The 22,459-nt window shown below is 56.5% G+C and overlaps 1 protein-coding gene across 3 annotated transcripts in view; it reads left to right on the top strand.

The window, feature by feature from the left end:
- Positions 1 to 22,459, top strand: part of TOP1MT (DNA topoisomerase I mitochondrial) — a 34,748-nt gene that overhangs the window by 3,395 nt on the left and 8,894 nt on the right. The window contains exons 2-14 of one of the 3 annotated variants that reach the window (XM_017883422.1): positions 2,331 to 2,446; positions 4,319 to 4,440; positions 7,355 to 7,477; positions 8,165 to 8,352; positions 9,067 to 9,211; positions 9,542 to 9,685; positions 10,309 to 10,494; positions 13,704 to 13,772; positions 13,971 to 14,085; positions 15,471 to 15,598; positions 15,777 to 15,871; positions 19,601 to 19,750; positions 20,633 to 20,672. In XM_017883422.1, coding sequence (XP_017738911.1) covers positions 2,331 to 2,446; positions 4,319 to 4,440; positions 7,355 to 7,477; positions 8,165 to 8,352; positions 9,067 to 9,211; positions 9,542 to 9,685; positions 10,309 to 10,494; positions 13,704 to 13,772; positions 13,971 to 14,085; positions 15,471 to 15,598; positions 15,777 to 15,871; positions 19,601 to 19,750; position 20,633 — 1,582 coding nt within the window. In that variant the 3' untranslated portion in view covers positions 20,634 to 20,672. Of the gene's footprint in view, positions 1 to 2,330; positions 2,447 to 4,318; positions 4,441 to 7,354; positions 7,478 to 8,164; positions 8,353 to 9,066; positions 9,212 to 9,541; positions 9,686 to 10,308; positions 10,495 to 13,703; positions 13,773 to 13,970; positions 14,086 to 15,470; positions 15,599 to 15,776; positions 15,872 to 19,600; positions 19,751 to 20,349; positions 20,548 to 20,632; positions 20,673 to 22,459 lie in introns of those variants that run through there. The other 2 variants (XM_017883420.1, XM_017883421.1) reach the window with 2 other exon arrangements.

Here is a 22,459-nt window from a genome sequence, read left to right as displayed (position 1 = left end):
GCACTGCAGCCCTGCCTGGCTGCTGGCCTGCAAGTTGTTTCAACTCAGTGTCTTCATCTGTGAAATGAGACTGATGGTGTGATTACCCTAGAGGCTTTGTGTTACTGTCAGTTCTTTATTATTATTATTATTATTATTATTATTATTATTATTATTATTATTTCTTGAGACAAAGTCTTGCCCTGTTACCCAGGCTGGAGTGCAGTGGTGCAATTTCAGCTCACTGCAACCTCTGCCTCCTGGGTTCAAGTGATTCTCCTGCCTCAGCCTCCTGAGTAGCTAGGATTACAGGCGCCAGCCACCACACCTAGCTAATTTTTGTATTTTTAGTAGAGATGGGGTTTTGCCATGTTAGCCATGCAGATCTCGGAACTCCTAGCCTCAAGTGATCCACCCACCTCAGCCTCCCAAAGTGCTGGGATCACAGGCTTGAGCCACCGCGCCCAGCTCCTATCAGTCAGTTCTGAGATACGTGTGGTTTCACATTGTCTCACACCCTGATTCTCTAAGAAGGCGTTGTCTAGGTTAAGAGGGCGTGGTCTAGGTTTCATTCTTCAGGGTACTTAGTGATGCAGCCTCCTATCAGCCCCACCCTAGACATGCTGTATCAGGGCTGCTGGGCTCTCTTGAACTCCTAAAACCTGTAAGAAAGGTGAGGCTGGTCTCACCTGACATGGAAAAGCTCTGCAGAGTCAGCAGAACCCCCCTTCCCCCGACTCTCCCCCCAGACTCCAGCTGCCTGCAGTATCTGCCAGCTAACTTTTTGTACTTTCACCATGTTGGCCAGGCTGGCCTTGAGCTCCTGAGCCTGCCTCAGCCTCCCGAAGTGCTGGGATTACAGGCGTGAGCCACTGTGCCCGGCTCCACCCTGGAAAGTTCTTGAGCCGGTTAACTTCTCCCTACTTTATCACCTCTGCCTCTGCCTCTTCTAACCCTGCCCATTCCCTCGGCCCTTTCAGAAATGTCAGTGGCACACGCTTTCCTCTCTCAGACCCTTCAGAGACTTCCTGTTGCTCTGAGGACACTCATCCCAGCCGAGCAGGCCCACCAGGCCCCCGACAGCACTACCTGGCTGGGTCACGTGCGGGTCTCCTGGCTCTGGCAGGTGGGGGTGTGATCTGGAACCTTCTGTCCTTGTGCGTCTGGGGGAGGCTCAGAAGGTGTGTCCATCTCACTCTCCCCCATCCTGATGGTGCTCCCACCCTCCTACCAAAGCCTCTCCCACTGAGGCCTTTGCACTGGCCATCCTAGGTGCTGGGCTCGCTTTTTCCTCAGCCCTGCTGACCGAGCCTGCCCACTGCCCGCCAGCCATGCCCCGTCTTGCTCCTCTCCTCCCAGGCCCATCTCAGTGTCTGGGTTCAGTTGAGCCCTTTCTATGGGGCAGCGCTGGCTCAGGGCGGGCTTGGGCTTGGCTGGAGCCTCAATGGATAGACGATGACTGGCCTGGAGAGTTAGGATGGGCTGTAGCCACCATGCTGGCTGTGTCCCCGCCCTCCGTCCCCAACCTCCAGAGCTGGGCTTGCCAGGAGGGATGCCCTGGGGAGGGGGACCTTGACAGGGAGCCCTGTGGAGCCTCATTGTGTTAGTGCGTTGCAAGCCCTCACCCACGCCCAACAGGAACCCTTCCCTGAAAACCCCTGAGGCTTCTGGCTTCAGGGCCTCCCCTCCCTGCCTGGCCTCCCCTCCCTGCCTGGCCTCCCCTCCCTGCCTGGCCTCCTCCACCCTGCCTGGCCTCCCCTCCCTGCCTGGCCTCCTCCACCCTGCCTGGCCTCCCCTCCCTGCCTGGCCTCCTCCACCCTGCCCGGCCTCCTCCACCCTGCCCAGCCTCCTCCACCCTGCCCATCCTCTGTGGGCAGCGGTCCTGCGCCCTGCTGTGGTGCCTCTCCACTGGCTGCACTGCTGGCCCCCCTCCACCCAGCTCCTGGGAGGCAGGGCTGTCTCGTCAGCAGCCAGGTCCTTTATTTAGCAAATGAAACGGTCTCATGGAGAGGTTCCGGAGGATTCTAGACTGGCTCTGAAGGGACCCATCTGGGGAGAGGCCCTAGAGCCTGGGAGAGGCACGTTGCCTTGCCCTTTCCCACTTAGCCGGGCTTGGCGGGATCCGTGACTCAGCAGCACATGGGCCGCTGCGGGTGGGGGGCATGGGTGGGTGCACAGGCTGAAGTCAGGTGGGGTTGCCTCCCTCTGCAGGCCTTGTTTTCTTCCCCCGTGAGGTGGAGGCCACACTGCCCACCTGCTAGGAGCCACAGGGAGGAGCCACTATGGGAGGGGGGAAGAGGCTCACGCAGGGCCTGGCCCAGGAGAGTGACACATCCTATCTCCATCTTTAGGTGGGAGGAGGAGAAGCGCGAAGACAGGGTGAAGTGGAGACAGCTGGAGCACAAGGGCCCGTACTTCGCACCCCCATATGAGCCCCTTCCCGATGGAGTGTGTTTCTTCTATGATGGTGAGGACGCAGGGAGCGGCTCCTCCCCGGCCTGCGCTTGGCTCCCTGGGCGTGGTCTCCCAGTGGGCGTCCGGCTCTGTCCCTCAGCCCCGCTGCAGGCTTCTGGCTATGAGCGCTCCGTGCCCTCTACTTGCAGGTGATGCGTGGGGGCTGCTGACCAACTGACCCATGCTTGGAGGGCAGCAGCTCAGGGGCTCCTGTCCCTGCCTTTCCTGCTGAGCCTGCACTGGCTGTGCCTATTGTGTCCAGGACCCACTGGGCAAGGCCCACCCTCCCTCCCTCCCCTGCTCCTCCCTCCCTCCCCTGCTCCTCCCTCCCTCCCCTGCTCCTCCCTCCTCCCCCGCTCCTCCCTCCCCTGTACCACCGTGTTCCTTACCTGTGTGTTCTGAGTATACACAGTACCTACAGTGCATGTTCCCCCGTACCACTGTGTTCCCTGTGTGTTCTGAGTATCCACAGTACCTACACTGCGTGTACACACGTGGATCACAGAACGGTCACTTGATCCCAGCTTGTGATTCTCAGCAAGAAGCGGAGCTCATGATTGACGTGAGCGCTGAGCCACCCTCAGAGGCAGGACCTCGGGGGCTGTGGGTCAGCAGGGCCCAGTGCAGGACCCACCCCTCCTGCCCTTGAGCCCTGCTGTCTGTCCAGGGCGACGAGCTTCAGCTTGGCTCTTGTGCTGCTGATTTTAGCTGCTTCAGCCCATTTTCTTCATCTCTGCTAGATGGCATCCTTCTAAGAAAAGCAAACCTCTTCTCCCACAGGGCGGGCCCCCATGCCATGCTGTGCCCCTCCCACCAGCCCTCCCATGGGCCCCCTGCCAGGTCACATGCACACCTGAGTTCGCTGAGCTCCTTTGATGCAATTTTTTGTTCCAAGCCTGTTTCTCCGAAGCTGGACTGGAGATTCCACAGGGACAGAGGTTCTAGCTGTGTCTGTGGGGGCTGCCCACAGGAGGCCATGGGGCCTTACTGAGCGTCTTGCGCTGTGCCCCTGGCCCAGTGTAGCGGCCGCCTTGCCCGCCCCACAGCGGCCCTGCAGGACCTCCCTGGCCAGGAGGGATGTGGCGGATGAGGACTGCCGGTGCAGGGCCATGGCAGGCAGTCCAGGGAGCAGTGGTGTCACGTGGGGCCCAGTGGGGCCGAGCCTCCACAGAGGGGCAGCAGGAACTGAGCCCCTTGGGCCTGTGCTGCTGGCCTCTGGGCCTCTCGTCCTCTGTCCTGAGAGGCTAGTTATCAGGAATACCTTCTTCCTTGTTACCAAATGATTATGCCTTTATTTCTCTAAAATTTTCTTATGAAAACTTTTCAGACATGCAGTTGGAAGAATTCCTGGTGAATTCCTCATTCCCACCACGAGCCTCTCGCTCTGCTCACCTGGCCCCAGCTCACCCCCTGCATCTCTAAACCATACCGATCTTAGAAGAAAACGCAGGGAATGGTGGGACAGAGGCTGGCAGAGTTTTACAAGGTTACACCTACAGTTATTCAGTTTTCTGCTTTGAAGCATTAACTTTTATTTTGCTTCTGTAATTTTGTAGAAATTGGTGTGTTTTAAAATTGTACATGTTCCATTTTCATGTAATGTAAGTGTAGTAGCAAAGTAAAGTGCTAAAGGAGAAGAAATCAGTAGCACCTGAAATCTGCAGCGTTTTCACCACCCATTCCAAGATCACTGTGGTCGTCACCTCCACACAGGGTGATTGCCGTTTGTCACGTAGAACATGCTTCTGAACTTACGGAATAAGGCCTAGCTTCTTGCTCTTGGCATAGTACGCACGAAAGCGTAGTTTAAAGCAATGAAGTCACATCAGCTAGAGGCCAAGCCTGTGGCCGCTCTCTCATGTGATGTGTCTTTTGATGCCTGCAGGAAAGCCCATGAGTTTGAGCGTGAAAGCGGAGGAGGTTGCCACTTTTTATGGGAGGATGTTGGATCATGAATACACAAAAAAGGAGGTTTTCCGGAAGAACTTCTTTAATGACTGGCGAAAGGTAGGTACCCTGGGCGGCTGCCACAGCTGTCCTGGACCTGGCTGGCCAGGCCCCTGCGGTTCTGCAGTGCTGCCTCTAGACGCTCCTTGCAAGTTCTCGGCGGCCCCTGTGTGGCCACTCACAGGTGCGATCATGGCTCTTTGCAGCTTCGAGCTCCTGGGCTCAAGCCATCCTCTTGTCTCAGCCTCCTGAGTAGCTGGGACCATAGGCGGTGCGAGCGTGCCCGGCCTAGTGCACCTCAGACCTTTCCCTTCTCAGGCAGGCCATGGGTGTGGAGCCAGATTTGTGGCAGCCTTACTCCATGGACCACTGAAAGGACAGGGGTCTGGCATGTAAGAGGGAGAGTGGAGGAGGCCACATGCCATTTCCCAGCCCCCAGCAAGACAGGTTTGGTGAGAAGCTCTTTGGAGGGGAGGGCGCTGCCTCAGGGTTTTTTCCTTGCTCGTTTTCAAGGTGACTGCCCTTCGCCCATGGCCTGACTGGTTTTATGTGTGTGCCGTGGGCTCTGTGCCCTCCGGGGTTTCTGTCGGCACCACACCTGCAAGACTCGCCCCTGACTTGCTTGTCCCACAGCTTCTGCCTGGCTCTGGCCAGGTCCCGTTTCCTGTGTCGTGTGACTCATGCTAGTCCATTTCCCTGTTCGTGGGTGTTTGATTAATTCCTGTTTTTGGCCTTTGCATGTGTAAAGCTGCCATGAACATTCCCACAGGACTTAGGGGTGAAATTGTTGGGTCACGGGCTACATGTGTGTCCAGCTTACTGGAAACGCCAGGCTGAACTGTCCACACGCCTGCCGCGGGTGTGAGGCACCTTTCTAGTGGTCACGAGGTGACACCTCACCGTGGGTATGGTTTGCGTTTCCCTAATGAGAAGTGATATTGAGCATCTTTTGGTGTACCGATGTGTCATTTCAGTATTTTCGTTTGTGACCTTTTGTCTGTTTAAAAAATTGAGTTGCTTGCATATTCCTCGCTGATTTATCGGAGTTCTGAAAATGCATTCTGGATACAGCTTCTTTGCCAGTTGCACATGCTGTGATGTCATCTCCCACGCTTTGCCTTTTCGCTTCTCAGTGAGGTCTCCAAGCAGAAAATGTTAATTTAGTTATTGAGTTTATCAGTCTCTTTTATGGTGAGTACTTTTGTGTCCTGTTTTAAGTCCATTATCAGAAATAGGATTTGCAAAACTTTTTCATGGTGTTTGTAGTTTATATTTGCATTCTCTTAACAATGTCTTTGGAAGGTCAGGAGTTTGGAATACTGACTAGGTCCCATGTATCATGTTTTGTCACAGGTTGTGCTTTTGTTGTTTTGTCTAAGAAATATGCTTAATTCAGCAGCACAGATTGCCTCCTGTGTTTTTCCTAGAAGTCTCGGTTTTAGGTTTCCATTGAGGCTTGGTTTAGGTGGAACTCTGAGTTAATTTTGGTTACGGTGTGGGGTAGAGGCTGAGGCTCGTGCTTTGCATGTGGGTGTCTGACTGCCCCGAGCCAGCTGCTGGAGCCTGTGCTTCCTTGTCCCCTGTGTGGGCTCTGCTTCTGGACCCTCTTACTCTGTCCTGATGCCACCCCTCTGCCTGTCACCACAGCTTGGTGAGGTGGCGCCAGCTGCCCGGTGTCCTCACTCCCCCCCGGTCAGCACTTCTTCTAGTCACTAGCAGAGCTAGGAAGGGAGGCAGTGTCGCAAGGCAGCAGAACGGGAACGGGCGGTAGACCCGAGGGCCCCGGGAGATGCAGGGACAGACCTTGAGCCTGCGGTTGTGGCCGAGCCAGGCTCCGTCCGGGCACAGATGGTGTCGCACCTGAGCTCCTTGGCAGAGGCGGGACATCCCCATCCCACAGTGAGACACGGTTTAGCAGCAGCTCGCGAGGTCTCACACGCCTGAGTGGCCGAGCCTGGACTGGGACTGTGAGCTGGTGCCCGCAAGCCTGGGCTTTTGGCCATAGGCTGTACAGAGTTTTTGTTGTGTAGGAAATGAGAGGAGAAACAGTTGCCTGTGACCTGCGGCTCTCCCTCAGGTCAGCGTCTCCTGTTCCCGTGTCCTGGCTTTTCCTGGGCAGCAGTGTTTGTGTGAGTGTGATCAGTGTGCATGTAATGTTTTCCCCACTCGATATTTTATCCTGCTTAGTCTCCACACGGGTAGATCATCATCAAACTGTTATCTGCTGTGGTTTCCAAAATTCACCTTGAAACTGAATCCCCAGCGCCACAGGACAGAGGTAGGGCCTTCAGGAGCTGGTTGGGCTGTGAGGACACTGCCTTGCTGCAGCCCTTAGGATTAATTTAGGGCCTTAGGGCAGGGCTGGGTGGAATTAGCTGGGCCCCTTCTGTCCTTCTGTCCCCCCTCCACTGCGTGAGGACAGCCTTCAGGGCACCCTCTCAGAAGCAGGGACTGGGTCCTCCACAGACATCAAATGCCGGGACCCTGATCCCAGCCTTCCAGCCCCCAGAGCTGTGACTGTGATTTATAGCTGACCCGTCCCTGGGATTTTGTTGCATTGCAGCAGCACATATGGACTGAGACTTTGGCCTCCTGAATCCCATCACGTTCACCAAATGAGCTCCCCGTCATTTATCCCGCTCTGTCCGGTCATGGCGTTTCTGCTGTTGCCCTTAGTGTCGTCGTCATCCTCGTTTTCATACTGGAGAGTTTATTTTGGATGGATCTCTAAGTGGAATTACTGAGTCAAAGGTTTTAGCCAGTTTTACTACTGACTTGTTGTGAAGTTGCTTTTGGAGAACTGTGCCCTCGGCTACTCCACCCCACTCCACTCCTGCAACAACAGACCCAGCTCTAACTGTGGGGTCTGCGGGGAGAGGCTCTGTTCACGGGACCGCAGGACTGCGCAGGTTCTGCCCGTCGCCCGCACACCTCCGTCAGACATGGTGAGAGTGCATGTCTGTGGTTTGTGCAGGAAATGACAGTGGAAGAGAGAGAAGTCATCAAGAGCCTGGACAAGTGTGACTTCACGGAGATCCACAGATACTTTGTGGACAAGGCCGCAGCCCAGAAAGCCCTGACCAGGGAGGAGAAGCAGGTTGGGCTGACTCGAGCGTTGTGGGACCTGAAGTGGCCCCTGGGAATGAGAGGCCAGCCTGGCCCGAAGGCTGAGAAAGGCCTGTGGCCTTAGAGAAGCCCCTTCTCACAAAGCTGCTCTTGGCTCGGCAGCCTTCGTGCCCCTGCGTGTGCTCAAGTGTCGTTCCGCTTCCCCAGAGCACATTTGACAGTAAACCCAGTGTGAAATGGATGAGTGATTTACCACCATTGCTAAGGGTGGGTTCCCAGACGGGTTGTGGGCTGAGGGCGGGGCTTGTGCAGGCCAGTTGGCTTCTCGCTGTTCTGTGCCATGCGTCTCCCTACATCTAACAGGAACCTGCCGTGCTGTGATCTCCATGTGGCCTTCTCAGGGATTCCCTTAGCCCTCCTCCTCCATGGCGGGCAGCCACACTCCCTCCACCTGTCTTTACTGCTCAGGCCTAAAACAGCCGAAGCCTGTGCAGGAGCCGGGGAGTCCAGACCATGGGGTGGTTGGGCCATGGCTCCTGGTGCCCCCTGGGTGCCCACCTGCACTGTCCCTTGCCTCTGTGACCTCCATGGTTTGTGAAGGGCTTTGAGGGCCCAGCTGAGTTAGCCAGAGCAGGGTGGTCCCGGGTGAGCAACAAGGGACTGAGGCCTGTCCTCTTCTCTTCACTGCTAATGTCTACTGACCGTTTTATTAACTCAGAAGCTAAAAGAAGAGGCAGAAAAACTTCAGCAAGAGTTCGGCTACTGTATTTTAGATGGTCACCGAGAAAAAATAGGCAATTTCAAGACTGAGCCGCCTGGCTTGTTCCGTGGCCGTGGCGACCATCCCAAGATGGGGATGTTGAAGAGGAGGGTCATGCCGGAGGATGTGGTCATCAACTGCAGCAGGTACGTGGCCGGACGGGCAGCAGGCAGGTGCTGGATCCCTGCCACCTGGGTGAGTCTGGCTGTTCTTCACCTCCTGGGAGAGGGAGGCACACTGAGAAACGTGTGGTTGGTGACCCCCACACCATTCCTGTGGAGCTCAGCCCGCGGGTGTGGCCGGGCAAGGGCGGCCCTCCCAGGGTGCTTCCCATGGGGTCAGAAGTCCTTGCCTTGCTGTGGCTGAGACTTTCTCCCGCCAAGGACACCCCCGTGTGGTTTTCATATCGCACACCATCTGGATGGCCCAGTAGCATTAGGTGTTTTGAACTTGTTGGAGGGACATTCCAAGTGGTGGAGAGGGGACTGCTGGGCCGCGTGTTGTACCGTGTGACCGCAGTGTGGAGTAGGGACCCTGCCTGTAGGACCTCCAGTGGCCAGGCTGTGTGGAGCAGGGCACTCTGTCCCAGTTGGTGCTGAGAGGTTCGAACAGAGCGATCCCTTGCTTGGGTGGCCGCCCAGCCTCCTGGTGCACCGTGGCCTTCCTGTGTGTGCAGAGGGCAGATTGAGCACCTGCTTTTGTCTGAGATGCCAGGCAGGCCACCTCTGATGTCAGACTCAGTCAGGAGCCATGCCACTACCATGGCCACCAAGTGGGATGGTTGACCAGAGCAGCTCCTTTTGCTTGCATTCCAGAGAACAAGATCTCCAAGTTATGTTTGTGTCATTGTTCTGCTGCAGGGACTCGAAGATCCCTGAGCCACCAGCGGGGCACCAGTGGAAGGAGGTGCGCTCCGATAACACTGTCATGTGGCTGGCAGCGTGGACCGAGAGCATTCAGAACTCCATCAAGTACATCATGCTGAACCCTTGCTCGAAGCTGAAGGTGAGTGTGGGGCTTAGCAGGGTGTTTTCTCCCCGGGAGGTCTCCCTTAGGACGCTGGCAGGGAGGTGTGTAAGCCAGGCACCGGCAGAGGCTTCTGAGGTGGGCTGGGAGTCGGCCAGCCCGCGCTGAGGTCATGCTGTGCCAGCAGCCACAAGCCCCAAAGCCAGGTGCTCACTGCCAGCATCACCCAGCTGGATTTGCTGCCCCAGCCCCTGACCACTCCACCATCGAGTGGAGAAGCACAAGGTTTGGGGCAGGGAGAGTTGACAGCCTCCTCCATTATTTAACAGGAATACGAATGTTTTCTTTCCTGTTATTTGTTTCATTTAGGGGGAGAAAGCTTGGCAGAAGTTTGAAACAGCTCGACGCCTGCAGGGATTTGTGGACGAGATCCGCTCCCAGTACCGGGCTGATTGGAAGTCTCAGGAAATGAAGACAAGACAGCGGGCGGTGGCCCTGTATTTCATCGATAAGGTACGCGGCCTTCTCGCCTCCTGGGGCTCTTTATCCTGGCTCTCCTGGTGAGGACACCCAGTCGGATGGCGCAGTGTGGCGATGTGGGCCTGTGTGTGGGGTGGAACCGCAGTCTGATGGGGGTGTGTGTGCGTGTGCACATGTGTGTGGGTGTGAATGTGTGTAGGGTGTGTGGCGTGCCTGTATGTGGTGGCGCACTGTGTGTGTGGTGTGCATGTGTGTGGGTGCCTGTGTTTGGTTGTGCATGTGTTGGTGTGCCTGTGTGTGGGTGTGCATGTGTGTGGTGGTTGCACCTGTGTGTGGTATGGCATGTTGTGTGGCGTGCCTGTGTGTGGCGTGCCTGTTGTGTGGTATGCATGTGTGTGGTGGGTGCATGTGTGTGGTGTGCCTGTTGTGTGCTTGTGCCTGTGTGTGGTGTGCCTTGTGTGTGTGCATGTGGGTGTGGTGTGGCACCTGTGTGTGTGGTGTGCACCTGTTGTGTGTGGGTGTGTGTGTGTGGTATGCATGTGTGTGTGGTGTGCATGTGTGTGGTGTGCCTGTGTGTGGTGTGCACCTGTGTGTGTGGTGTGCCTGTGTGTGGTGTGCATGTGCATGCACCACCCACTTTGTTCTCTACCAAATAGCTGGCGCTGAGAGCGGGAAATGAGAAGGAGGACGGTGAGGCGGCTGACACCGTGGGCTGCTGTTCCCTCCGCGTGGAGCACGTCCAGCTGCACCCGGAGGCTGATGGCTGCCAACACGTGGTGGAATTTGACTTCCTGGGGAAGGACTCCATCCGCTACTACAACAGAGTGCCGGTGGAGAAGCCTGTGAGTGCCCTCGCGGCCGGCTGCTCCTCCCTATGTGACACGTTTGCTCTGGATGTCTTTGGGGTGGTGCCGGAGCTGCCGTGGGGTCTGTGGCCCATTTGCCACGTCCTGTCTGCTGGGTGAGGCCCGCTGTGCTGGGGCTGATGAGGGTGAGGGTGAAGGAGAGGCTATGCCCCATGGTAGACCCAAGGGGTCACAAGGGAGCTGGTCAGGGGCTGAGCAGGGTGCCTCTGTCACACCAGCTTTGTCTTCTGCTCCCCCCGCCGGAGCATCTCCCAGGGCTGCTGGAGGAAGGCACTGCAGACCCAGTGGTTTAACAACAGACATTTATTGTCGCTCAGTCCTGGGGGCCAGAGTCCGAGTCAAGGTGCTGGCAGAGCCGCACTCTACCCACACTCGGGGAGGATCCTCCTGCCTTCCCAGCATCTGGTGGGACCGCAGATCCTGGGTGTCCTTGGTCTGAGGCTGCCTCTCGTTGCGTCTCTGCCTCTGTGTCTTCTCACAAGGACGTGTCGTATTGGAGTTAGGGACCACCCCACTCTTTCTATGCATTTGTCGTAACAGTCTCTAAAGACCCTATTTTTAAATAAGGTCACGTTCTGGCCTGGCATGGTGGTGCACTCCTGTAATTCCAGTGCTTTGGGAGGCTGAGGTGGGAGGATCACTTGAGCCCAGGAGTTTGAGACCACCTGGGCAACATAATGAGACCCTGTCTCTAAAATAATAATTAAAAAAACAGCTGGGCGCGGTGGCTCACGCCTGTAATCCCAGCACTTTGGGAGGCCGAGGTGGGCAGATCACAAGGTCAGGAGATCAAGACCATCCTAGTCAACATGGTGAAACCCCGTCTCTACTAAAAATACAATAAAGTAGCTGGGCGTGGTGTCGGGAGCCTGTAGTCCCAGCTGCTCAGGAGGCTGAGGCAGGAGAATGGCGTGAACACAGGAGGCAGAGCTTGCAGTGAACCGAGATTGCGCCACCGCACTCCAGCCTGGGCGACAGCAAGACTCTGTCTCAAAACAAATAAATAAAAATTAGCTGTGTGTGATGGTGCATGCTTGTGGTCCCAGTTACTCCAGAGGCTGAGGTGGGAGGATTGCTTGAGCCTGGGAGGTTGAGGCTGTGGTGAGCCTTGATCGCTCCACTGCACTCCTGCCTGGGTGACAAAATGAGACCCTGTCTTTTTTTTTGTTTTTTGAGACAGAGTCTCATGCTGTTACCCAGGCTGGAGTGCGGTGGTGCGATCTCGGCTCACTGCAACCTCCGCCTCCTGGGTTAAAGCGATTCTCCTGCCCGAGTAGCTGGGACTACAGGCGCCATCACCACGCTCGGCTAATTTTTGTATTCTTAGTAGAGACAGGATTTCACCATGTTGGCCAGGCTGGTGTTGAACTCTTGACCTTGTGATCCACCTGCCTTAACCTCCCAAAGTGCTGGGATTACAGGCATGAGCCACTGCGGCTGGCTGAGACCCTGTCTTAAAAAAATAAAAATAAAAAAAAGGTACATTCTGAGGTTCTGGTGAGGACACGAATTTGGGGGACACTTTTCACCCCAGTACACCTGGGAGGGGCTGCCACCATGCCCGCTTTCCTCTGCTGCAGGGGCTATGGGCAGGACTTACGCCTGTGGCTGCCCACCACCCCCACAGCCCCTCGCTCCACTAGCATCGATGCCCAGAGGAATGAGTGCGGTCGGGAAGGGCCGGGTAAATCACTGGTCTCCAGACTGGCTTGAAGGAAGATTGGAATTTGGGGAGCATCCTCACCTTTGAATGGCTGTCCTGAAGAGGGATGGTATCCCCTCTCTGGGTGGGCACCACATCGCAGGGACGTTGGACAGATCCATGCACGACCTCCCTGCACCTCAAAAGCACAAATGTGACTCAGGCCGGGCGCAAGGCCCATGCCTGTAGTCCAGACACCTTGGGAGGGCTAGGTGAGAGGATCGCTGGAGCCCAGGAGTTGGAGACTGCAGTGAGCTGTGATCGTGCCACTGCACTCCAGCCCAGGTGACAGAGCCAGACCTAGTCTCCAAAAATTAAACAACAACAACAAAAAAGTAATGTGACCACACTGTGGGATGGAGCAGAGCCGTTCAGAAACAGAACTGGAAGTTTAGGGACAGGTGTTGAGGGCAGCAGAGAAACAGGAGTCCCTGGCAGGGCCAGGCCTCAGGCAGTCTGGTCGTGAAGTCAGTCGTAAGGAATGAGTTAATCGGAGGTAGGAGACAAAAGCCAACACACAAAAGGAAGAGGCGAGGGGGCGCTCACTGCAGCGCCCCTGCCATGGTGAAGCATTGGCCGCGGTGCAGGCCTGGACGGGGAGTCGCACTCCGTCCAGACAGAGGACTAGCCAGCCATTTACAGTGCTGTTGAGTGGAGCGCTTGGTAATGGAATGCGTGTGGACATAAAGCCTCGTCAGGATCAGCGGTATGAAACCAAACGTGTGGAGGAGGATGAGGGAAGAAGCCGGAAGTCGGGAGCTGTGGGCCAGGGCTTCCCGCCGTGTCCCAGTGCCTGTGGGTTTGTAGAATGGGGTTCATCAGCTGTGGTACAAGGATGGTAAGGGGGTCAGCTGGGGTGTGGGGCCTCCTGCCTGTGTCTGGTGAGGGAGGGCTGCCATGCCAGTGGTGGAGAGAGCAGTGCAGAGGCCACAGCAGCCTCCGCCCTGGAGCGGATGCCCAGCGCTCAGGGAGGAGGACCAGCAGGTGAAACCAAGGGGAGGGCAGGCACGGGTGCAGGCGCAGGCTGGTGTCTCCTCGGAGCAGAGTTGGTTTGTCAGAAGGGAATGAGTGGCCTCTCCCCAAAGGGACGGGTGGAGGGAGGTTGGACACGGGCACCCCAAAGGTTCAGATGAGTGTCCCACATTACAAGGGCGTGGGGTCACCTGGTGGAAATCCGGCATGGATGGAAGAAGGAGCTGGGGACTCTGGGCCACCTGCCGCGGTCACCCAGGGGAACTAACTGCAGGGCAGGAGTTGCACCCACCTCCTGAGCACGCCGCCCGTACACGTGTTAGCGGTGACTGCCGCATCGGAGGGCAGGGGCCGTGTTGGGGGAGGATGCCGGCCGGTGACAGCGATGCTGCTCGGGCCACCTTCGTCAGGGAAGCCTCCCGTGGGCTTCCAGGCTCTGCGTAGATGCCCTTCATGCCCTCCCTTGATTCGGGTTTCTTCTGTCCTCTGAAATTCCTTCTTTCTCCTTCAGGTGTACAAGAACTTACAGCTCTTTATGAAGAACAAGGCCCCCCGGGACGACCTCTTCGACAGGCTGACCGTAAGCCGGCTCGTGTTTCCTCCGCAGTGGGCGGCGGCAGGACCCGGCGAGAGGGTGTGGCTGCTGCGTCTGGCTCCGTCTCTCATAGCACGGCCCCGGGTTTGGCCTGACCCGACGGCTGAAATGCCCTTTCCTTTCCGTGGGAGGCTGGGACGGACCCACAAAACCACGTAAGTATAGAGACCCTTTTCTTCCCAGACGACCAGCCTGAACAAACACCTCCAGGAGCTGATGGACGGGCTGACGGCCAAGGTGTTCCGGACCTACAACGCCTCCATCACTCTGCAGGAGCAGCTGCAGGCCCTGACACGTGGTGAGCAGGCCCCGCACCCACACTCACGCCGGGGAGCATGGCCCCTGCCCCAGGCAGGGCTCCCCTGCTGGCCCTTGTTGAGTGAGCCTCGGGGTGGGGCCGCCTCTTTGGGAAATGGGCTGAGGCTGTGGGCTGGCTGCTTGGCGGCCTGGGTGGCCGGAGTCCTGGGGAGGAGGAGGGAAGTGCTGGCCCTCGGGACCCCAGGCATCCCAGCCATGTGCTCCCTGCGGGGAGCCCCTGCTGCTGAGCCCTACTCTGGCCCCCGTGGCCAGGCCTGGCGTCGTTCCTCAGCTCCTCCTCAGGGTTCTTTCTTGAAGGCCCAGGAGGCCTCTGCACTTTCCGGTGGTTCTGCCCCTCCCGCCCTCAGCTGTCTGAGCACTCTGACCTCTGGGCCTCTGTCGGCAGCCCCTGCCTCAGCTTCTGCTCTTAGAGCTTAGAGCTTCTGCTCTTAGTCCCCTGCCATCAACCTGGGGATGCCATCTAAGCTCGGCGAGGGCCTCTCCTCTCTCTGCCCTTGGCGCTGCCCCTGCTCCGTGATGTCCGGGCTGCTCCGTGGTGATGTCCGGGCAGATCAGACGCACGGACTCGTCCAGAGGGTGCCTCCCACCCCGGTGCCCTCCGCACTCCCCAAGCAGGGCTTCCTGGAGGCGGCACCGAGTCTGGGCACTCAGGGGCACTGATGCTCGGCATGTGTTTTGTGTGCGCCCGTGGGCCTCAGAGGCCGGTGCTGTGCTGCCCTGGGGACACCCTTGGGAGCTGGGGCAGCGCTGGGCTGTGGGATGTGAAGGAGCTAGCTGGCATCCAGGTGACAGCCCCAGCAGAGATGCTCGCTCCACCGAGGGAGGCAGGAGATTCTGGGTGAGGACGTAGGGGCCGAGGCTGGGCCTGGGAGAGGAAATGAAGGTGCTGGGCCCCCTGGGGACGCACTTCCAGAGTTGGGTGGGCTGCGCAGGAGGGGCGTGAAGGAGTGGCCGCTCCAGCAGGTGCCTGGGGCCAGTGCTTACGTTCTCTGAATCTCGTTCCTGACTGGAAAATGGAGACAACATGGTACCTTGAGGGGATGTTGCCAGGGAAAGCCAGGTGCTGGGGACTTGTGACAGGCAGGGCCCTGCAGACTCACCTGTCCAGGTGGCTGGGCCTCCTCCTTGCTACAGGGCTTTGGAAGGCCTGGGTGGTGCTACCTGTGCTGTGGCCACACCTGGGCCCTGCTCTCGGGGCCACCTCGGAGGGTCACTGACCCTTGGCCCTCGCTCTCCCCATCCCAGTGGGTGCCTGTGTGAGTGGCAGGGGCTGTGCTGTGTGGCGCGTTGAGTAAGTCCGACTCAGGGCAGACAGGGAGGGCGGCCGGCCCGTGGGTGCTGCTTCTGACAGCCCGTGCCTCTCAGCCGAGGACAGCATAGCAGCCAAGATCTTATCCTACAACCGAGCCAACCGAGCCGTGGCCATTCTCTGCAACCATCAGCGAGCGACCTCCAGCACGTTTGAGAAGTCGATGCAGAATCTCCAGACCAAGGTAGCAGCTCCCAGGAGAGCCCCCAGCCCAGCCCTTGAGGGACCCTTCCCCGCTTCCCGGAGCCTCGGCACAGGCCGGGGCGCCAGCCGTGGTGGGCATGGAGGGTGTGGGAGGGTGTGGGTGCAGCGGCTGGTGCAGGACGGGGAGGGGCAGCCCTGTCTGGACCCTTTCCCTGCAGATCCAGGCGAAGAAGGAGCAGGTGGCTGAGGCCAGGGCAGAGCTGAGGAAGGCAAGGGCCGAGCACAAAGCCCAAGGGGATGGCAAGTCCAGGAGGTGAGTACCCGTGACCTCAGACGCCTTCTCCTGGAGCCCTGTCCCAACCCAGATGTGGCAGCTTCGGACCCGCCTTCCCAAGGCCAGTTTTGTTTTCCTCTTCAATTGTTATTTTGTGATCTTTTATTTTTATAAAAACCTCCCAGGTTCAAGTGATTCTCCTACCTCAGCCTCCCAAGTAGCTGGGATTACAGGCGTGCACCACCATGCCCGGTTAATTCATTTATTTAGTAGAAACGGGGTTTCTCCATGTTGGCCAGGCTGGTCAAACTCCTGGCCTCAAGTGATCCTCCTGACTCGGCATCTCAAATGCTGGGATTACAGGCCTGAGCTACCGCGCCTGGCCAATTTTGTGAGTTTTCAAAATACAAACTCTATGCCTTGTGGACAAGAGTGGGACATACGGAGCCGTGGGAGGAGGAGACCCTGGCCGCCGAGGAGGTTTGTGATTGTCTTTGTGGGGTCAGGAAATGAGAAGAAGGTGCCAGACTCTTCTCCAGGGCGGCGGCACCATCCCCTCCTCACCAGCAGCACGTGAGGGCCCCGACTCCTCTGTCCCGGCGCCACTGTAGGGTCAGTTTTCCATGTGTGGATCAGAGCCCAGTGGGTGTGAAGTGCGTCGCATCGCGGGTGCTCTCGGCAGGTGCTTGTTGCCCGTTTCCGTATTGTCTCTGGACAATGACTGCTCAGACCCTCTGTCCGTGTCGGCCGGGTGGTCGCTTTATTACCGACTTGGCGGAGCTCGCCGACGTTCCTCCCACTCTTGGGCTGGCTTTGTTCTTTCTTTCTTTTCTTTTCCTTTGGAGACAGAGTGTTGCTCTGTCGCCCAGGCTGGAGTGCAATGGCGTGATCTCGGCTCGCTGCAATCTCTGCCTCCCGGGTTCAAGCAATTCTCCTGCCTCAGGCTCCTGAGTAGCTGGGATTATAGCCGCCACCACCCTGCCCAGCTAATTATTTGTATTTTAGTAGAGACGGGGTTTCACCATGTCGGTCAGGCTGGTCTTGAACTCCTGACCTCAGGTGATCCAACCACCTCGGCCTCCCAAAGTGCTGGGATTACAGGCGTGAGCCACCGTGCCCAGCACCACCCCCCCCTTTTTTTTTTGAGATGGAGTCTTGCTCTGTCGCCCAGGCTGGAGTGCAATGGCGTGATCTCGGCTCGCTGCAACCTCTGCCTCCTGGGTTCAAGCAATTCTCCTGCCTCAGCCTCCCGAGTAGCTGGGACTACAGACACACACCACTACACCTGGCTAATTTTTGTAATTCAGTAGAGACGGGGTTTCACCATGTCGGTCAGGCTGGTCTTGAACTCCTGACCTCAGGTGATCCAACCACCTCGGCCTCCCAAAGTGCTGGGATTACAGGCTTGAGCCACCGCGCCCGGCAATGTCTTTGTTCTTTCTTGTTGGTGTCCTGTGACATATTTTAAGATTTGAATGAGTCCAGTTTATCTGTTTTTTGTTTTTTTTTTTCTTTTGTAGCTTATTTTTGTGTCACGTCTGAGAAGGCTTTGCTTAACCCAAGGCCATGAAGATAGATTTCTCTGTTTTCTCCTAAGAGGTTTATAGGTTTACTCTTACATTTAGGTCATTGGTTCTGAGTTAATTTTTATGTGTGATCTGAGGGAAGGGCCCAGGGTCATCCTCTTGTATGTGGACAGCCAGATGTCTCAGCCTCCTGAGTAGCTGGGACCACAGGTGTGAACCGCCACACCTGGCTAATTTTTACACTAAGAAAATTTTTGTATGTTGCCCAAGCTACTCTTGAACTTCTGGCTTTAAGCAATCCTGCCTTGGCCTCCCAGAGCTCTGAGATTACAACTATGAGCCACCGTGCCTGGCCTTTAGGACTGTATCTATAAAGGCCATATTGTATGCAAACAGAGATAGTTTTACTTCTTTTCCAATCATATGCCTTTTATTTCATATTTTTGCATTATGGACCTGGCAGGAATCTCCAGTACACTGGACATGAGTGGGCATCCTTGCCTTATTCCTGATACTGGGGGCAAAATTCTCATGCTTTTATCACGGAATACGATGTTAACTGTAGGTTTTTCACAGAAGTTGTTTGTCAAGTTAACAAAATTTACTTCTATTCCTAGTTTGTTGAGGTCTTTTTTAATCATGAAGAGCATTGGATTTTGTCAAATGGTTTTTCTGCACCTGTTGAGATCTTGTTTTTGTCCCTCCCTTATATTAATAGGATGTATTATACTAATTGATTATCAGATGTGAAACCATCCTTGCATTCCTGGGATAAATCCTACTTGATCCTATTGTGTAATCATTTTTGTCCATTGCTGGATTCAGTTTGCTGATATTTTGTTGAGGTTTTTGCTTCTGTATTCATGAGCATGTTGTTAGCCAGGATGGTCTCAATCTCCTGACCTTGTGATCCGCCCGCCTCGACCTCCCAAAGTGCTGGGATTACAGGTGTGAGCCACTGCTCTTGGCATGGCTGTGGTTCTTAAAGGGTAAAACTTTTCTCTTCAGGACGAGCATCCTGAGATGCAGGGGCCTGTTTTTAATAGTGGCATGTGTGAAGGAAATGTCCATTGGACCAAAGGGTATTCAGTGAAAAATAAGGCTGTAACCCACCCCTGACCTCCTGTCCCCAGAGGCAACTGCTGTGAAATTTCTTTAGCATTTCCTGGCCTGGCACGGTGGCTCCCGCCTGTAATCCCAACACTCTGGGAGGCCGAGGCAGGCAGATCACTTGAGGTTGGGAGTTTGAGACCATCATGGCCAACATGGTGAAACCCCATCTCTACTAAAAATACCAAAAAAAAAAACAAAAAACAAAAAAAAGTAGCCGGGTGTAGTGGCACATGCCTGTAGTCCCAGCTACTCAGGAGGCAGGAGAATCACTTGAACCTGGGAGACAGAGGTTCCAGGGAGCTGAGATTGTGCCACTGCACTCCAGCCTGGGTGACAAAGACTCTGTCTCAAAAAAAAAAAAAGACAAAAGAAATTTCGTAGGCATTTCCAGAAGGACTGTGTGTGCATGCTGGCTCTCCCTGTTTTCCCTCCTTTTTTTCACATCAACAGCAGCCCCTCATGTGCCCCTCTGCCCTTGGGGATGTGGCTCATGCTGGGAAGGCACTTCCCAGGGCCTGTGCTTCCAGCTCGGCGGGCTGCCCTCTTCTCGGCTGCATTTCTGCAGGTGCAAGTGTCTTTCCACGCATGTTTGAGTGTGTTTGTGGCAAAAATTCCTAGAAGAGTTGGGGTCAAAGGTTGCGTGCATGGGTGATGTTGTGGCATTGGAGGGTACGAGTAATGTGGAAGGGGCATCTCTGTGTTGAAATTTGCTTTCCCTAAGGGGTCAGGAAGGAAGGCTGAGCGGCTTCCCGGAAGTGAAAGGGCATTTGTGTTTGCTTTCTTGGGCCTAGTCTCGCTGCCCTCGTCCTGTTTGGGCCGGCCTCAGTCTGTTGTGTCGAGCATCTCACCCTCCTTTGAGTCAGGTGCTGACGGGCTGCTCACCCTCCTGTGAGTCAGGTCCTGATGGGCTGCTCACCCTCTGCCCAGGGTGCTCCTCCGTATCTGACTTGGCAGCTGGGGTGGGGCTGGGCTTCAGCCTTTGATCCTGGCTGGTCTTTTGCTGTGATGACTGACGACAGTGCTAAGGACGGGGCTGCACCGGGAGGGAAGGCGGCAGGGCGGGAGAAGTGCAGGTCTCCTCAGGTGGCACTAGTCCGGCGCAGGGCCTTGCAGCCTCTTCTCTTGCCAGTGTCCTGGAGAAGAAGAGGCGGCTCCTGGAGAAGCTGCAGGAGCAGCTGGCGTGGCTGAGTGTGCAGGCCACGGACAAGGAGGAGAACAAGCAGGTGGCTCTGGGCACGTCCAAGCTCAACTACCTGGACCCCAGGATCAGCATTGCCTGGTACGTGTGCCCGGGGTCTCAGTTCCCAGCTGTGGCCTCTGGGGGGCCTGGGTTTTCCAGGAGGCCTCTGTTCAGTCCCAGCATTGCTCCTGTCCCCTGTGTCCCCTGGGGTCAGCACAGGCCCTCCCTGTGACAGGGACCCTGATGCTGCGTCCTGTGTCATCAGTTCTCCCTGCCCTGAACGTTGGGATGGACAGGGTGAGGTGGGGGTGCTGCCAGCGTTGGGATGGACAGGGTGAGGTGGGGGTGCTGCCAGCGTTGGGATGGACAGGGTGAGGTGGGGGTGCTGCCAGCGGCCTGGGACTCGGAGTCATCAGCAGGGCCTGTGGAGCTCAGCCTGCCCAGTGGGAGTGGAAGGTGGCTGGGCGCCCTGCTCAGTGGACACCTGGGCCACAGCAGGTTGTCTCTGACACCTCGCTGATGCTCCAGGGTGGCGGCATGCGTGGGGTGGGGCAGGCCTAGAGGAGCAGGCCCCAGCTACTGCAGCCGGCTCTGGTGTCCCTGCTGCACGGAGGACGCTCACCCTTCCCCAGTGCCCTGACCTGGCCTTCAAGGTGGGTGAGTTGCCCACCTGCCTGGGCTGACACTGCCTCCCGCAGGTGCAAGCGGTTCAGGGTGCCAGTGGAGAAGATCTACAGCAAAACACAGCGGGAGAGGTTCGCCTGGGCTCTCGCCATGGCAGGAGAAGACTTTGAATTCTAATGACGAGCTGTGTCTGTGTTGAAACTTCTTTTGTGTTTTTTTTTTTCTTTTTTTTTCACTATTAAAGCAGTATTGGGGAATTTTGTACAATAAAATGTTGTGTGAAGTGTTTATGCGTCACTATAGAAAAAGTCCCCAGGCCAGGCACAGTGGCTCACACCTCGGATCTTGGCATTTTAGAGGCCTGAGGCCAGAGGATCGCTTGAGCAGAGGTTGAGGCTGCAGTGAGCTGTGATTGTGCCCCTGCACTCCAGCCTGGGCAACAGAGCAAGACCCCATCTCAAAGAAAAAGAAAAATCCCTGACGCCTGCCCTGTCCTTTGAAGCACTGCCTCCACCCCCGAGCACGGAGTCCGCTGGGCTGTCACATCCAATCAGCGTCTGAGCCTGGATCCCCGGTTCCTGCTCGACGGGGGAGGAGAAACACCTTCGTGTGCTGTGAGGCTGAGCACCTTCGGCAAGGATTCCACATTTGCGCACGTGCCACCCTCTCAGCAGGGGCCTGGACTCTTCACCAAGTTCTTCCGTGCCTGGAACTCAGGAAGGGCAAGTTACTGCCTCGCCACTAAGCCCAATGGCCCCTGTTTAGTTTTCATCACATCCACACTCTCTGTACATAGCTCTTACGATGGCCTCCTGCCTCGGTTTCCGAACCCTGTATCCTCCCAGAGCTGCCTGTCGGCTGCCCTCTCCTCTGCCACGCAGGACCCTCTGTGGCCCCCTCCTCTGCCACGCTGGACCTTCTGCAGCCCCCTCCTCTGCCACGCAGCACCCTCTGCCACCCTGTCGTCTGCCATGTGGGAGCCTCTGCCGCCCTCTCCTCTGCCACGCGGGACCCTCTGTGGCCCCCTCCTCTGCCACGCTGGACCTTCTGCGGCCCCCTCCTCTGCCACGCAGCACCCTCTGCCACCCTCTCCTCTGCCACGCGGGACCCTCTGTGGCCCCCTTCTCTGCCACGCTGGACCTTCTGCGGCCCCCTCCTCTGCCACGCAGCACCCTCTGCCACCCTCTCCTCTGGCACGTGGGACCCTCTGCCGCTCCCTCCTCTGCCACGCTGGACCTTCTGCGGCCCTCTCCTCTGCCACGCAGGACCCTCTGCCGCTCTCTCCTCTGCCAGGCGGTGTAGGGACCAGCCCTACAGGGTCTGTGGGTTTTTCTTCCCGTGTGCGGAGACGAGAGATCATAGAAATAAAGACACACAACAAAGATAAAAGACAGCTGGGCCCGGGGGACCACTACCACCAAGACGCGGAGACCGGTAGTGGCCCCGAACGCCTGGCTGCGCTGTTATTTATTGGATACAAGGGAAAAGGGCAGGGTCAGGAATGTGAGTCGTCTCCAGTGATAGGTAAGGTCATGCAAGTCACGTGTCCACCAGACGGGGGGCCCTTCCCTACTTGGCAGCTGGGGCAGAGAGAGAGAGGACAGCTTATTCCATTATTTCTATGCATTTCAAAGATTTTTAGTACTTTCACTAATTCTGCTACTGCTATCTAGAAGGCAGACCAGGTGTACAGAGCGGAACATGAATGTGAAACAGGAGCGTGACCGCTGAAGCACAGCATCACAGGGAGACGGTTAGGCCTCCAGAGGCTGCGGCTTCCACAAGAGGTGGAGGAGTAGAGTCTTTTCTAACTCCCCCGGGGAAAGGGAGACTCCCTTTCTCGGTCTGCTAAGTAACAGGCGCCTTCCCAGGCACTGGCGTTACCGCTAGACCAAGGAGCCCTCTAGTGGCCCTGTCCAGGCATGACAGAGGGCTCACACACTTCTGGTCACTGCTCACTGTGCCCCTTCAGCTCCTATCTCTGTATGGCCTGGTTTTTCCTAGGTTATAATTGTAGAGCAAGGATTATTATTATATTGGAATAAAGAATAATGCTACAAATTGATTAATAATATTCATATATCTATAATCTATTTCTAATACAACTATTCTTTTTTAAAAAATTTTTAAAATTATACTTTAAGTTCTAGGGTACATGTGCACAGCATGCAGGTTTGTTACATA

This window comes from Rhinopithecus bieti, unplaced genomic scaffold (assembly GCF_001698545.2).
Source record: "Rhinopithecus bieti isolate Rb0 unplaced genomic scaffold, ASM169854v2 scaffold_13617, whole genome shotgun sequence".
Lineage (NCBI taxonomy): Eukaryota > Metazoa > Chordata > Mammalia > Primates > Cercopithecidae > Rhinopithecus > Rhinopithecus bieti.
The sequence above is the reverse complement of the archived record's forward strand: the minus strand, read 5'-3'. Positions and strand labels throughout refer to the sequence as shown.